This window comes from Strigops habroptila, chromosome 3 (genome assembly GCF_004027225.2).
Source record: "Strigops habroptila isolate Jane chromosome 3, bStrHab1.2.pri, whole genome shotgun sequence".
NCBI lineage: Eukaryota > Metazoa > Chordata > Aves > Psittaciformes > Psittacidae > Strigops > Strigops habroptila.
Genome location: NC_044279.2, coordinates 65,000,170 through 65,015,990, shown reverse-complemented (window position 1 = coordinate 65,015,990; position 15,821 = coordinate 65,000,170). Strand labels below are relative to the sequence as shown.

Sequence of the window (15,821 nt, the reverse complement as noted above, 5' to 3'; positions counted from 1 at the left end):
ATTTCCAATTTATGGATAGCTACTGGGAGCCACAGGTTGTCCAGGGTTTTCCTGAAATGGCATTTATGATAAGTTCTAGTTACAAGGGAGGTGAGGAAGAGCAATTTGTAAAGTTCTTCTGTCTGCAGAACAGTTGAATCCTCACTGGAGGTGAGAGCAGCTGAAAGGCTTAATTAAGCAACAGTAGGTAGCACAGCACCTCTTCTGTTCCCACTCTCATCTGCAGATGACAAGCGTGATGGGAGGTTGTGCACAGGAAGGCATGTCCCTGCCTTGGAGGTTGTGTTGTTGTGTAATACATCACACCTGTATGTGCAATACATAAGAATTGCTGTAAGGATCTTTGTAAAACATTTCTGTGAATGAGATGCCTGTGCTTTTGAAGTCCATTCTTTGACCCAAGCTTACATGAAGCTAACTTTTCAGACTGATCTCAGAAGAGGTTTCTTATAGACAAAGGCCAGTGGTTAGCTGTGATGATCTTTTGACTAAGTTTCCTTAATCTGTTTCTGTTTGTTTTTCATGAGACACTGCCAACAAGGTGCTGCTAGCTCTTTTCACGGCAGAGATGCTACTGAAGATGTACAGCCTTGGTCTCCAGGCCTATTTTGTGTCCCTCTTCAATCGCTTTGACTGTTTCATTGTGTGTGGAGGAATCCTGGAAACAATTCTGGTTGAGACGAAGATCATGTCACCACTGGGCATTTCGGTGTTGAGATGTGTTCGACTCCTAAGAATATTTAAAATCACAAGGTACTTCTGTGTTTCTTTGGGGACGAAGGAGGGCTACTCCCCAGTGCAGAGCATACATAGGTACAAGTCACTCACATCCCTGTTTTTCACTTTTTATACCACTAATTGAGTAGTGAGAGTGCTAGGTTGACAGTCCTCATCTTCTGAAGTCTGTGGTGGGATAGGGAAGGTTGTACAGACTGAGTATCTCTGGTGTGAGTGGTACAGATTGGTGAGGAGTCTGGCATAGGGGGCTGGAGACACTTGATACCATGCAGATTGTTAAACTGAAACCTGGAAGGGTAATGTGAGCTGAGCTTGAGGTCTTAAAATTCCCTGCAAAAGACAAAGTGAAAACAAAACATCAGATAGCCTTGCAATCTTTTCTTTTGTATTATGGTGACAGAGAGGAGCCTGAAAGGCTGCTTTGAGCCAGAATAACATTTGACTGAGGAGCCATGCCAGCTCCAGTAGGCTCAGCAGTGGTCCGAATGGGAGAAAGTGTCAACACTAGCAGCTATAGGCAAAGGATGTTGCCAGCCCTTCTCCTTCAGAGGAGTCCAGCATGAAGCAGCAGCTTTATGAAGAAACCAGTTTTTTCTAGATTCCAGTCTCCCCTCTTTTTCCTTCTCCTTTTTTCTCCTCTCTGTCTGGATAAAGGCACAATGGTGTCTATTAAACAGTTGTTGCTTCCTGTAGTCAGGTATCTCCAAAACACCAGCTTGGTTTGGCAGGAGTCTTTCATCTTAAGGGGAGGTTGTAGCAAAGTTCAGCTCCCAGCTTAGATGGGAGCTATTGGAACAAATCTATCCAAGTGCTCACCCAAAGCAGCACAGGGTCTGCCTTTTCCCGTGTGGCACCAGTCAGCACCTTATAAAAGGCTTGACTGGGGTGGTGAAAGTGTGTGTTTTATGCAAGCTCAGCTATGAAAATGTCCCTAGAATTGCTATGAATTCCCCCAGAGGAAGTTTCTGACAAATTTGAGATAAAGAACACAGCTCATGAGAAAAACATGACCAGAACTGGAAGACAGTCAAGATGGCAGAGCTGAGAGGCAGAAAAAATAAGACTTGAACTTGTGCATTGTACAAGATTTGCCCTTAAGCTTACCTTAAGGCTCAACCCTTAAGTTGAGCCTCAACTCTCTGGCAGGGTGAATGGTTTTCAGGGTCAGATGACAGAGACAGAAAATCAGTTTACAGTCTCAGAGAGAGAGGCCAAATCAAGCCTACTGCTATTAAAAAAGATAAAAAAAGGTGGTCTGTTTAGACTTGTGATCACAGAAGAGGGAAAAACGTCCCTGCTAACAAGAGTTTCCAGCAAGAAAAGCATCTTTGCCCTTCCAAAAATAGTGGGGATGTCTGGTCTGGTGACTGTTTTTCCTGGATCTTTGGGTCTGAAAGCTATCATCACTGAGTCCCAGGCTTGGTTTCTGGGGAAAGCAGTAGCTGTTTCAGGCATTGGGTAATCAGATACACCCAGGGCAACATACCAATAGCTATAAAAGCATAAGCTTCAACATAGCGTCTTAGAGAGGTCATTGTTTTTTCAAGGCATTTCTCCACTCCTACACAAAATATATAGTCTAGAGAATTCTATAATAGAAAGGCAAACTCTGAGAGAATATCGTTAATACTTCAGGAAGCTTGAGCTACTGAAGTACTCAAATATTCTTAAAGCTTCTGGCAGAGATGTAATGCTGGAACCAGCTAGCAGTAGGACTAGTTATATTTGTTCTGCAGCAGAACTAAAATGCAATTTTACATGGAAGCAAATGTTACCTGGAATGCGTCTTCTGCAATTTGTGCATGGGTCTATGTGTAAAGCACAGAGCTGAGGAATAACTCATAATGAATAATGTATTAATCAGATTTTGCCTTCTTTCCTGTTCCTAAAATATTGGCAAGTAGGTTGCAGTAGTCTCACATTTATCTGTGTTTTTTAATTATTCATGATTTTCTTCATGATTTTTCCCCTCTGTGGGTGCAGTTCACCCTCATGTGCAAGGCCCTAGCACAAGCCTTCAAAGCAGTATTTTAGGCCCACTCACATCTTGCTGCAGGAGAGAATATTCTGGCATTAAAGCAAAACTTCTACCTCTGATATTCTCCAGTAAAATACAAATTTTTCCATTATTCACTCAGCTCTAATAAATACAATGAGGATTTATTGATGTTACAAACTCTGGTGGAATACACCACCTGAGTGCAACCATAATACAGAAAGATACAATCCTAGAAAGCTGGGAAGGGTAAGAGGAAGAATAGTGTAATGTTTTAGGTTAAATACGTATGCATAAGCAGTGACATGGGGACGTACAGTGTAAATGGAAAGAGTGACAATCAAGGGCAGTAAAAAGGCACAAAGCAGGAAGATTACTCTGGTGAGAGTATATCAATACGTAGCCTGATCTTTGTATATTTTTATGGATTTTCCATGGTAAACACCAAGCACAAAAAAATTGTGGGTGTGTCAAGATGATACACTTCTATGAAAAACACTAATACGGCTCCCTAATATAATAGAAACAAATAAAGACACATCAGAGGAACAATGCGTCATTTTAGAAACCACATTTAGAATTTCAAAAGCAAACATTTTTTCCAAAATTATAAATACTCTTCAGAATCATTTAGTCTTGTACATTAGATGAGCAAACAATATCATCTGTTTGTTTTATTCTGCCTAATTTTTACAGAGCTGTGCAGAACATCTCCCATTGCTATGAGAAGACAAATTATTGTCTCTTTATAAATAGTCCTTTAATGCTTTGTAAGTCCCTATATTTAGTCCTTTATACCTAAAAAATAAATCAATTTAATTGCAACAGCATACTTAAATCTTAATCAACATACTTAAAATTAGATATTTTATACCTAATTTTGCCACAGTGACAGATATGTCACTGTTAAATGTAGGGAGGAGAGACAGGACACCTTTTTTTGTACCTGCTTTCAAAGTGGTTTCATATTGGATGAACAGTGTGGGAAGCTTTCCCACAATGAGACTGCCAGCTGTTGCTACTGTTTTAAGCTTTGCATCTGTGATTGCCAGTATCATAAAGACATAGTGGAAGGCAATGGAGAGGAGAGGGAAGAGAATAAAAGAACATTAACTTCTAATCCAGTTCTGCATTTGATTTCTGTGTGAGATGTTGAACAACCCATTTAACTTCTCTGCATCATTCCTCCATTTCTGAACAGGGATCATAATCACATCCTACTCACTGGAGTTTTGCAGTGCCTCATTCACTGGCATCCTCAAGGGTCTGAGATCTGCAAGTGGGAGATGTTAAGAAGCACGTTCGTTTCCCTATAATTCTGAGGCAGCAGCAGTGCTTTCTCTTGTACCTCCCATTATATGCTGCCTGGTTCAAAACCTCTGATTCCATCCAGCAGTGCCATGAGATATATTGTAACTGGTTTTTCCTTGAAGTGTGTTAACCAAAGAGGACAACGTAGTGAGAGAGTATTTCTTTGTCTGGGCTTCAACCATTCCCAACTTAAAAGCCTTGTGTTTTATTGAGTAACCCCAGATCTCATTCTGAGGGGGTGTTCATGTTAGTTCTGCAACCACCTAATATGACAGATGGTAACCTCAGGTCAGGCTTCTAGGACAGTAAGATAAGACAATTGTTATTTTCACATCCTAATCCAAGTCAAGCCTTCCTTATCTTCTCCTTTTCCTTTCTCTCTTCCCACCCCCCCACCCCCACCCCCACCCCACACCCAACCCCGGTTTGTTTATTTTTCTAATGATGCTGTATTTCTCACTAGCACTCAGGACACAGCTAAAACAACTCTAATCTTATCCCCAGGTCATCTCAGTTAATTGCTTTAAGTTTGATAGTTACATAAGAACCTGAACCTCAGGTACTGAGCTGTTTGTAAGAAATGCAGAGCTGATAGAAGCCTTGCAATTGGGCTCTGCGATAGCAAGGCATTTAAGTTTTAAGTGAGTCACTGAGACGATTCAGATGTGTAACAGCTTTACTGTATGCCTTTTAAGGGCACTGCTAGAAAGACCTAGAAAATGTGTGTCCTGGCTGACATTGGAGGACTTGGAAAGATATTTTGACCCCCATGAATTTCTGATTTAAGAATGCTAAAATCAGTTGAGTTTCGTCAGAAATTAATTCCCTTTTACTGTGTTGCTTTCCCTTCCTCCCAAAGTGTGAAAGTATGTGAATGTAAGCATAAACACAAATACAGAGAGCTGTTACATTGCACATTCAGTGCAGATATTTGGTGGCACTGAGCCCACAGCTTCCATGCCCTTACCTTTGCTCTGTAGTTTTTCATTGCTCATCTTGTTAATTGCAGTTAAACTTTAAAGCATTCTAGTTTTCTCTGAAGTGCTAAAGCTGGGCTGGAGGGAAAACATCACAGTTCTCTTTGAAGCTCAGCCCTTGGAGATGGACCAGTTGCTGATCTTCAGAGGACATGGTGGTGTCCCTGTGCAGATCAGATTGCTAACCTTCATAAAGTGATAGGGCTGCTCAAGCATTCCTGTCTTCCATAGGACAAGAAAAACCTTCTTTTTACACTTTAAAAAATATGAAAAAAAAAATATTAAATTCACATTTTAAAATATTAATTTCATTGGGATTTTAAGAACTCTTGTCTATTATGACTGCACTACCTTCAGAAAAAAATTGTATGTTGAAGGATCAGGCTTCCTCAAAGGAAGTGAGAGCACTAGACATGTCTGCTATCCTTCTCAAGTCAAACTTCTGCTCCAAGGAAAATATGGCTAGAAATTCAGAGTCCTACGAGGAAAGAAAGGTTCAGTGTTACGGGCTCTGGGAGAAGGGAGTGGAGGACATTGGCCATGGTGGAATCTCAAAGCATGGTTGTAGGCCACAAGAGATGGTGCTGGAAGGAAGACTTAGAAATCACAGGCAAATATTACTGGCTTGCTGACCTGTGAAAGCTGTTGGAGCTTGCTAGTAATGTGCATTCAAAATGAGGTGATTGGAAGTTGACAGCCAACCTTCAGACCAGGCTGAAAACTCTGTCAGGCTGAAAACTGCATAAAAGAGAAGTGGTTGGGACCATCTAAGCAGTCCTAGTTGAGCAGATTGACTGGTTGAGCAGATGCCGCACCAAAGTGGAAGCTGCTTCAGGAGTGATGTGGTGGATTCTTCAGCAATTTTATCTTAAGCCTTTTTCCAACATGTGGCCACTCTGCAGGCTGGCAGAGAATGCAAGCAAACTGACATGCTGCAGCAGAGCGTGCTGCTGGCATCTCTTTGAGCTCTAATGTGGGAAGACAAGGGCAAGAAGATCCTTTCTCTGCATCGTACATCACTCTGATCTGGGCACAAGCCTGAATACACTGGAAGAACAGGTCTTAGCCACCCTCTCTCATGAATGAAGCCCTTCCAAAATGTTTGAGGAAGTACAGTGGGTTTGATACTCAAAACAAAAAAGCAATGATGGTATGCTCTTCCAAGAGCAAAGGAAACTCTGGACTTCATGGATATAGATCTGGAGTCTCTTATAGGGTCCGTGTAAAAGGACCTTTAATACCTTTCTCATTCCTCTCAATACCAGAAAGCTTAGCAACCTCTGTCTGTGAGTGAGCCCAATCACACATACCAGGTTTTGGACAAGTTTGTATTTGCATCCAAACTGTTTCCCCATCTGCTCTGTTAGTTATTACAGGCCATTCTCTGGAGTGAGGTATTCCGGCTGCCAAACATCTGTGAGTGTTGTAATGAGGTTGGTTAGAATGTAACTCACTGAAGCAGCAAGAACTAATCACCATATATTGATAGAAGATTTGCAGTGTCTTAGATGGAGAGTGCTGCAATAATCTTCTGGGTGTGCATATAGGGTGGGGGGAATTGTGTATGTACACGTGTGATAGTAAAATTACTCATTAGCTGCAGTAGGTCTCATTATGTTAGGGAAGCACATCAATGATTCACTGCTTAACAGGATATCTGGAAATGCCTGCTTATATGCAGAAGGCAGCCTGAACCAATATCCTGTGCAGTCCATGAGCACCTGTCTTGGACTGAAGGAATTTTAACTGCCTATATTTTCTCTCCCAGATACTGGAACTCCCTGAGTAACCTTGTGGCTTCACTCCTGAATTCAGTCCGCTCTATTGCCTCCCTATTGCTGCTTCTCTTCCTCTTCATTATCATCTTCTCACTCCTGGGGATGCAGCTCTTTGGGGGCAAGTTTAACTTTGATGAGATGCAGACCAGGAGGAGTACTTTTGACAACTTCCCCCAGTCCCTCCTCACTGTGTTTCAGGTAAGGGCAAGAGTGGTCCCAATGGAGCCAACACATCGTGTTTATGTGGGGCAAGACAGACAGCAGATCCTTCACCCCTCCCCTGCAGCCTGGCAGTCCCCGAGACTGGGCATCAGACTAACAGCTCCATGAGCCAGGTGCCATGCCATGCTGCTAGCACAGGGGTATTCCCTCCCAAAGTGGGGAATCAAAGCTAAAGCCCCTCTGTGTAGCAAACACCAGGTCTGAGCAGGGTAGGACAAGAGAAGAGCCATTGCCTTGTCCCAGAGCAGCACCTGCGTGCCAAAAGCCCAACCCTGCAGCTTTCTCCCCCCCCCCTCACATGGTAATCGGGAACAAATCAAAGCACCAGAGAAGTAATCAAATGGTGTTTAACCGGACTGCAGTTTTGGGAGTGATCAACCAAGAGCACCAGGATCATTTCATGTGCAAGGTTAAGGGGAGCGGCAGGGAGCGCTGTGCTGAGGGCTGTCTTCAGTGTCGTAGGTTGTGCAGCCTTGTTTGAAACAACCAGCACATGGGAGTGAAGCACCTGGGAGAGATGGGGCAGCCTGATCAGAGTTGTCTGGGAGAACTGTTCATCTTCAGCCATCAGCTTCAAGGGGACGTCTTGGGGTTTTTTACACTTTGAGCACAGGCCCTCTTTGCATTCTGCTTGTTCTTGGAGTTTTTTAATTTTCCAGATGGATGCAGACAGTCTCCAACCATCCTGGGGGAGGGGGTGTTCTCTAGGATAGTAGATATCTATGTGTTAATGGGGTTTTCAAATTCTCTGTGTGGTCTAACACTGTATCCCTTATTGGTGGGAATGTGTCATTTAGATCCTGACTGGGGAGGACTGGAATTCGGTGATGTATGATGGGATCATGGCTTATGGCGGCCCCTCTTTTCCAGGAATGTTGGTCTGTATTTACTTCATCATCCTATTCATCTGTGGAAACTGTATCCTTTGATGCTACTCTCTTCTTCAAGTGGGGCTGAATTTAAAGCCACCCTTTACTACTTTGTTATGTCAGAAAATAGTGAATTTCATACCTTACATTTTTACCTTTTCCGTAGGCCTGAATTTTGGCTTTGCACTGCCAAAAGTTAAGCAAGTTTGTTTAATTTTAGCAAGTGCTAAGGCATATAAACAGTTGTAAGAACCAGCTACATGCCTGTTCTGCATGCTAGCTTTTATTTAGTATCTTTATATGTTTAGCGTTTTTATCTTTCATTCCCCTTAATTCTCTCATAGGGTTTTCTTTCCTGCCTTGTCCAGAAACTAATCTCTGTGTGTACCCACTGTACTTACTGCATATTTTTGCTTTAATTGCCTTTTCAGTAATATATTCCATGCACTTTCATCCAAGACTTATGTGGAATAGAAATTTGTATACTCTACAATATGCTATATACAAATGCTTTAATAGGAGTAACATATGTTTGACATAATTGACTTATATGAGATCATATATTAATTCATGTATAAACTAACAGGAACCGTGTTACATTTCGGTTACTGCAATCTGTGTGTTCTTCAAACAGAAAATCATGTGCTCTGTTATCTTCAGCCTGTGCTGGTGTTAAGCAACTTCAGTTCTCTCAGGCTTCAAGGTGAAGTGAGGGCACTGTACATATCCTAGGAGGTACAAAGCACATGCATGTTAAGGCTATGTGTGTCTTTTCACAAGAATTTACATGTAACATAGAGATGTGGTTCTGCTCTGTATATCAATTTGCTTCAAATTTGTTCATGTTTGGGTTCTGCTTCCCTAATAGATGACTCTCTGGTGTCAGAGGTGACATTTCTTTTTATACCAATTTTCCTATAAAGCCACCTTGTAGTCTCAGCCCAGCTCTTCTGGCCTTTCCTTGTAATTCAGATCTCTCAAACCTCATTATTTGACATTTCAGTTGACCTGCATGCCCTCTCTTCAAAGTGAGATGGTGCAATTCCACTTATCAGAAGGTCGAGGTAGGCAGTCTGCCTGACAGCTTAAAAAAAGCTACAATTTGGATTTCCTTGTGAACTGCAGAGGAAAAATGTGAGCCAGCTCTACATGCTGGCTGACTTTGGAGCCATGAGACCTTGAAGCCCAGGGAGGGGGGATGGTTATATTTCCAGACGAAGCCTTGAACTGGGGTTTACTTAAAAGTTACCATGGTGTAATAAGGCCCATTCTCAAGAAATTTATAAAAGAAGCTGATGTTCAGATTTGTGGCATGAGATCTGAACATTGACTGGCAAGACAAGAAAACCATTGTGATTCCTTGCCCTCCAGCTACATGGGCATCACTGGCCATGCATGGACTCTCTGCTAGGAGATGGCAGAGTTGTCAGCTCAACCCTTCAATGCCCAGACTAAATGGATTTCTTTTGGGTTGCCTCAGAAATGCTAGTGAGAGTGCTATGCTTGCTGTCCATAAAATCCACTCATGTCTGTGGGAATATCTATAATGAGGTTGTTCACCTCACGTGCATAGGCCAAAACTGGAAAGCCCAGGTGTCTTATAGTATGAGGTTCATGAATATGAGTGCTTTAGTAAAAGTGACCTAAGCTGTCAAAGATGCAAAGCATTCAGCACTCCTTTTATCTTCTGTGGGACTTATTGCACAAAGCGAGACTCTTTTGGGAAACTGGAAACTAAAATAGAAGTCTGGACTTACATGTTTTATATCAGTCATTCGGTTGTGAAATTTTGGAAACCCCACACAGTGTGTTAGCTATTTGGATGGAAGGTGTAGATTTGTGCATGCTGGATATGCACGTCCTGAACATTTGTGTGAAATGAGAGTTTGGAAAATCCAAGAGATCTGATGACAGGTTGCTAAAATCCTTCAATTAAGAAACCTTTGGTATAATGTTGTTTTGCAGTTTTCAAAGCCTGTTTTCTTTAAGTAGCACACAAACAGATATCCTGCTGAATGTATTTTTGGCCATTGCTGTGGACAACCTTGCTGATGCTGAGAGCTTAACATCTGCCCAGAAAGAGGAGGAAGAGGAAAAAGAAAGGAAAAAGCTAGCTAGGTAAATCCATTTGCAAACACCTATCTACACTCATATGCATGCATTCCTGTGAGTGTAATTACAAGCATTATGCGCGCATATGTATATGCAGGTATGTGTGTATATGGAACATGTATGTATATAACTTCTCTGTGGGTATGTATAGATTTTATATTTGTGATTAATGTAATTATATGTGGAATTATATATATATATACACATTTTTATGCAAAGGAATTTAAACTAAAGGACAAGAAGGAATCAGGAGCTGTGAGTCTCCACATTTGTGATGATGTGAGCAGAGGAAAGGAAGTCTGGGTGACTGATGAGCTCTCAGGGCATCAGAAGAGAATGAGTGTGAAATGGTGTCAATGTTACAAACCCATTTGAATCTCCCTATTACCTTCTGATTGCTTTGGACCACAAGGTGTATTTTCAGACTGTTTTTCCCATGACAAGATTCAGCAGTTTCCTTCCTTTTCGATGCCACATGCTGTTCTTCTCTTGCCAGTTCTTTTAGTGTTTCTGCAGACTCTTAGGAGGCGTAAGCTGGATGTAGAGCTGCTTTAACATTCCCAGCTGCCAACAGCAGGGAAGCCTCTCCTTCCTGCTTATTTCTATTCACTGTCTTCCAGGCCACTTGGAGGGGATGTCTTGTGCAGATCTTTCTACTTCATCCTGCATGCTAGTCAGCAGGTTTCCCCGTCTCTTAGAGTGCAGTGAGGGGCAAAACTTTGTAGGCAACATAGTGTAAGTGCACAAGATATGGGTTGAAAATGATTCATGCCTTTGTCATTGGGTGAACAAAGAGATCTCTACTGGCAGACCTAGAATACACATGTGCTCACACAGGCACATACTTCCCCACATGTGCATGCACCCACCCACAGACACATGCCATTGAGAAAGCTATAAAATAGAAGGATGCTATATAGAATTAGAGCAGAGTAGTCTCTGCCTTTGCCTGCGTATCCAGACAAGGTGAAACCACTGGTATGTAAGCTGGGCTCAGAATGGAGGTGCCAGGCAGGCGATTGTTCTCATGGTGTGTGCTGTTCTACATGAAGTACCTGAAAGGGAAACAGCTTTTCACCTTTGTAACTCTTTGTTTTTTATCTTGTAAAATTGTTAGAACTGCTAGTCCTGAAAAGAAACAGGAGATAGAAAAAACAGCTGTGGAGGAGGAGACAAAGGAAGAGAAAATAGAGTTGAAATCGATCACTGCTGATGGAGAATCCCCGCCTGCTACCAAGGTGAGGTCTGGGGCCAGCCAGCACTCTTTGTGCAGTGATGGCGTGAACGGCTTGTGGTTCTGATGGAACGAAAACCTTCTGCCTTGTCTGACAAAGGCTTTGCTGCTTCTCCTTCCATTTCTGTTAGATCAACGTGGATGATTATCAGCCCAATGAAAATGAAGAAAAGAGTCCATATCCCACAACCGAAGCGCCAGGTATATGTCTTCTTTCTCTTATCCCTGGTTCAACAAAGAGAAGTTCCAGTTGCTAATGAATAAAGTCAAGCTGTGGTAATAGTTATGCTGAACTTGTAGTGCTTTCATGATGGGACGGGATGATGTGCTTGCCTATGTTTGCACAGGTGTAGACGTAGTCCTTTGCAGTCCCTATACTGACTAATATTTGATTTGGTTCTCCAAATACAAAGCTTTATAGAGAACCAAAATCAAATCACATACAAATCTCTGTATATATATATGACTGTTTTCAGTCTATTTTCTCAGTAGTCAGTGGTCAGAGGAGAATCACAGCAGATACTTAGGAAAGGCAAAGTGCTGAATACCTTTTTGCACTTTTTCTAATCAAAAAAGACGGTGTGATTTATTAGCATAATTCTAAAGGCATGAGATCTCAGCCTAGAACTGGAAAAATTCAATCTAGAGCATTAATTAGGCTAGTTTTCAAGTCAGTTGGACCTAATTAGCTTCATCTTCAGATACTTAAAAGATTGGTTGAAGAAATCTCAGAACTTCAAGCAATTTTTCAAGAGATTCTGAATTGGGGTGGGGATGGAGAAGAAGAATTGTAAGCTAGGCAGTTCAACTTCCATTCTTGGAAAAGTGCTGGAACAAATGATTACACAAACTATATGACTGCAAGATAAGGAGATGACTAGCAGCCAGCATAGATTTGCCAAGAACAAATCACATGAAACCACCCTTATTTTCTTCTAAAAGGGGCTGACAAGACTTGTAGACAGGAGGAAAAAAAAAAGTAGATGTCATATTCTTTAGTTTTGCTAAGGCTAATGGTTGTCTCCTAAGTTAGCTAGAAAAACATGGTTGCGATGACTGGGAGAGAAATTGGTGAGACCCTTTAGATGGAGAGTAGTGATAGCCCAAGTGAGGTTCTACAAGCCAATGGCCATTCCCAAGATCAGTTCATTATTAATGACCTGAGTAATGGAAGAGGAAATATGTTTATTACATTTCCAGATGGCATGAAGCTAGGAAGGACAGGAAGCGTGCTGGGCCCAGCATTAGAATTCAAAAAGCTCTTGAGGAACTGGATAAATGGTCTAAATAAAACTGAAAGTGCCAGGCTCTACAAATAAAGGATCTCAAGTGACAGAGACTTAGGTTGAGAAAAGAATCTGAATCCTGTTACCACAAGCTCAACAGGTGCCAAAAACATTTTGCTGACTTTCAAAAACCAAGCAAGTAGTGAGACTTATAACCAATGGAAACATGACCCTTTAGTCCACTTATGGGTTTCTTCTAACTGGCCAGTGAAAGCTAACCAGAGCAAAGCAATTGTTTTATTCTGTTCATCATTGATAAGATCTCAGCTGGGATATCGTATCTCATTTTGGGTGCTCTGCTTAGGAGCAGCGGGGCTGAACTGGAAGGATTTTAGGAGAGCATGGTGAAAACACTGCTAGCAGGAAGCAAGAACTAAGGTTGAAAGAATTGTGGTTGTTTGAGGTAGGAAAGGCAGGAGAAACATCTTCAAATGCATAAAAGCCTATTAAAGGTAGGAGAGGAATTATCTCCATTATGAAGAAATAACAGATTTAAGATTCACATCAGGGGAGAATTTTTTAAAGGTGAGGCTAGAAAAGATCATGGAGATGGTTGTAGAAGCTCAGCATCACTGATTGTTGTTAAAAACAGGTCAGAAAAATATCTGCCAGAAAAGGCTTAGATGTAATAATTAGTTAATCCTGGCTTAACAGAGGCATGAACCAGAGCGCCTTTTGTGATCCTTACCTTCTCCTCTCTTCTGTGTTTCTACCATTATGTAACAGGCTGTAATAGGCAATAAAACATATTCTCCTCTATTCTGTGATTCCTAATAAATAAATGTCTGATAATAGGTTGATGTGATAGAGTAAAAAAGACATAATACTTCATTTTAAATAGATGGACATGGGTTTCAGATGAGCAAAAAGGAAAGCTGTTCATTGCATTTGATTTTCAGTATAAAGAAATCCCTGCTTTTGCTATACTTATATTCATCCATATTTATAGCCCATTTATCAGGAATAGAATGTGGTTCCAACACCATGCAACAGTATTTTAACATTGCTTCAGGCAAATCACTCTGGCTTTAATCCTCCCGGCACCTCTATAGGCACAGGCACTTACGGGACACACATGCCCAGTTGCTAAGGGGTTTGTGGAAGACTTTAGTCGGAAGCATAAATTAAAACAGCTTGATAGTTTTGTTTCTGTTTCTCACCTGGCTTGGATTTGCAGACCATTACATTTTTTTCAAGTGAAGGTACCGTCACCTGTGCATCAAATTTAAGCCTACTGAGAATTGTGTTTTAGTTGCCTTCTGTGGATAGCTTAGAAATAGTCTGGCATTTGAATTATATGTCAAAAGCTACATCTACAGTCTGCGTCATAGACATTTTATCTGCAGCCGTGCATAGGATTAGAGTGCAGAAAATTAAGTAAAAACACTTTTAACTCTTGCCTTTGGGTGCCAATTCCTGGCTTCTTGTATTTTTGAACAGAACCTAAGATTTGAATGGATAGTCAGGTTTTCTCCTGTCTCCTATTAGAAAGGGAAAGGGACAGCATCTTGGTTAACTGCTGTTGATTGATGCCATTTCTAAACAGGCCTATTCCCTCAACTATTTACAATTTCTCTGTGAGGAGTGAGGTTGATCTCTAACAACAAGCTCACAAAATTACCTGACCATTCTTTTTCAGAGTTCATGGAAGTCAACCATAAGGCTTAGCTGCAGTAGTTTTGTAAATCCCTTGTTAGATTAGATTTACCATAGTCATCTATTCCATTCTGCTGTAAAAAGTTCAGAAACACCAAGGCCCTCTCAGAGCTGGTGTGGCATGTCACATCTGCCTTGTGTAGTCAGTTCTGGGGAACCACGCTCCAAGGCTTTCCCCAGAATTATCACACAATCTTGACATGTAGCTCTGTCCAGTTCCTTTGTGACCAGTCCAGAACCCTTCTGCTAATTGCTGATTGGTCCAGCTGTGGTACAGGAGATGCTGGATGCTGTCCAGCCATATATGGCCTGTCTGGGAATTCACCTTTTCTTGTCCACTTGCATGTGTATCCATTTCAGCTGTGCTTTGAGTAAAGCATCATATTGCTTCTTAGATGCAGTCAACTGGTTCTACTGTTTTCTGTTTATAATTTAAGCTGTTAATGCCTGTGACCATTCCATGGCTGTGTACCATTCCATCCTCTGAAAACACCCTTCACGCTAATACAGTGTTCAGAAACAATTTGAAATGGTCACCTCGTTTGTTTTCCCTTTATTCTTTCAACCTACCTCACTCAATCTCCCGTTTGTTTCTGCTGCCTCAGCCAGTTTTTTCAATAACCTCTTCTGACTCTATTTGCTACACACTGTTGCTCTTAGTCCCCAGGATACTCTGTGTACTTGCAGCTCATCACATCTTTGGAAGGAGAAAACTAGTTCTTCCAGAGATTTGCGTACACTAGAAGGATTATTATGATGATATGTTTATTATAGGAAGACATGGAGTTAGTCTTGTAGATTAGTACAGAAACAGAGAAAGAATTCAGAATGTCAGATGGAAGGTAATAGCTTGGGGTGATGCATGGGAGCTTGATGCAAAGCAGTGTCCTTACACAAGAGTTCTGGTCTTTGTACAGTAAAAGAAAAAACCCTCATCATTGAATTTCTCACTGATGCTGCACTGTAGCCTGTGTGTGCTTATGGCTTCACAATCAAATGATATCACCATTCCAATGAAGCATAATTCAAGATGACAGTCCCAGATTTGAATTTCCTTGAACTTTAGGAGAGTTCAAACCTAGATCTGAACTTGGCAGCTCTGAGTCATGTTTCTTTATGATTTCATGGCAAGCTTGACTAGAAGGGTCAGTTTTTGAACAGAAATATATCTTAGGTATAGAAAACAGTCAAACAACAAGTGGGTGGTGACCTGAGCTGAGGCTGTAATCATGTTTTTCTTTGTGTATTTGGGCCTCAGTTTTTCCTTTCTTCTGTGCCCTAGACCCTACTTTAAATGAAAAATATTTGAAACATTGTTCTTTATTTATGACTGAGGAACTGAATGCGTTTTCCAGTCTGAAGGTGTGTGGTTGCCAGAATCATTAGTATACTTCTTGCTCTATGGCAGAAACAAGAAAAAGAAGAGAGGAACAATGTTCTTTATGGTCTTATGGGACTGATCCTTCTGCTAAAAGTCCCTTTTCCTTAGGCGTTGTACCATAGCCTTTTAAGAGTGGTTTTTTAAGCATTCCTCAAGTAAAAGAAAAAGGAGATCTAATATTGAAGGCACAGAACAGTGACTTGGAGTACTAGTCTTTTTAAGTAGGAGTCTCAAATAACCAACATTATCGTGGGCATTGGT

At 41.3% G+C, this 15,821-nt stretch overlaps 1 protein-coding gene across 8 annotated transcripts in view; it reads left to right on the top strand.

Moving 5' to 3' along the window:
* CACNA1C (calcium voltage-gated channel subunit alpha1 C) overlaps positions 1-15,821 on the top strand; it is a 440,223-nt gene that overhangs the window by 328,822 nt on the left and 95,580 nt on the right. For all 8 annotated transcript variants that reach the window (XM_030480605.1, XM_030480603.1, XM_030480597.1 and 5 more), the window contains 6 exons: positions 528-753; positions 6,791-6,998; positions 7,820-7,940; positions 9,895-10,009; positions 11,121-11,241; positions 11,369-11,438. In XM_030480605.1, coding sequence (XP_030336465.1) covers positions 528-753; positions 6,791-6,998; positions 7,820-7,940; positions 9,895-10,009; positions 11,121-11,241; positions 11,369-11,438 — 861 coding nt within the window. The remainder of the gene's footprint in view (positions 1-527; positions 754-6,790; positions 6,999-7,819; positions 7,941-9,894; positions 10,010-11,120; positions 11,242-11,368; positions 11,439-15,821) is intronic.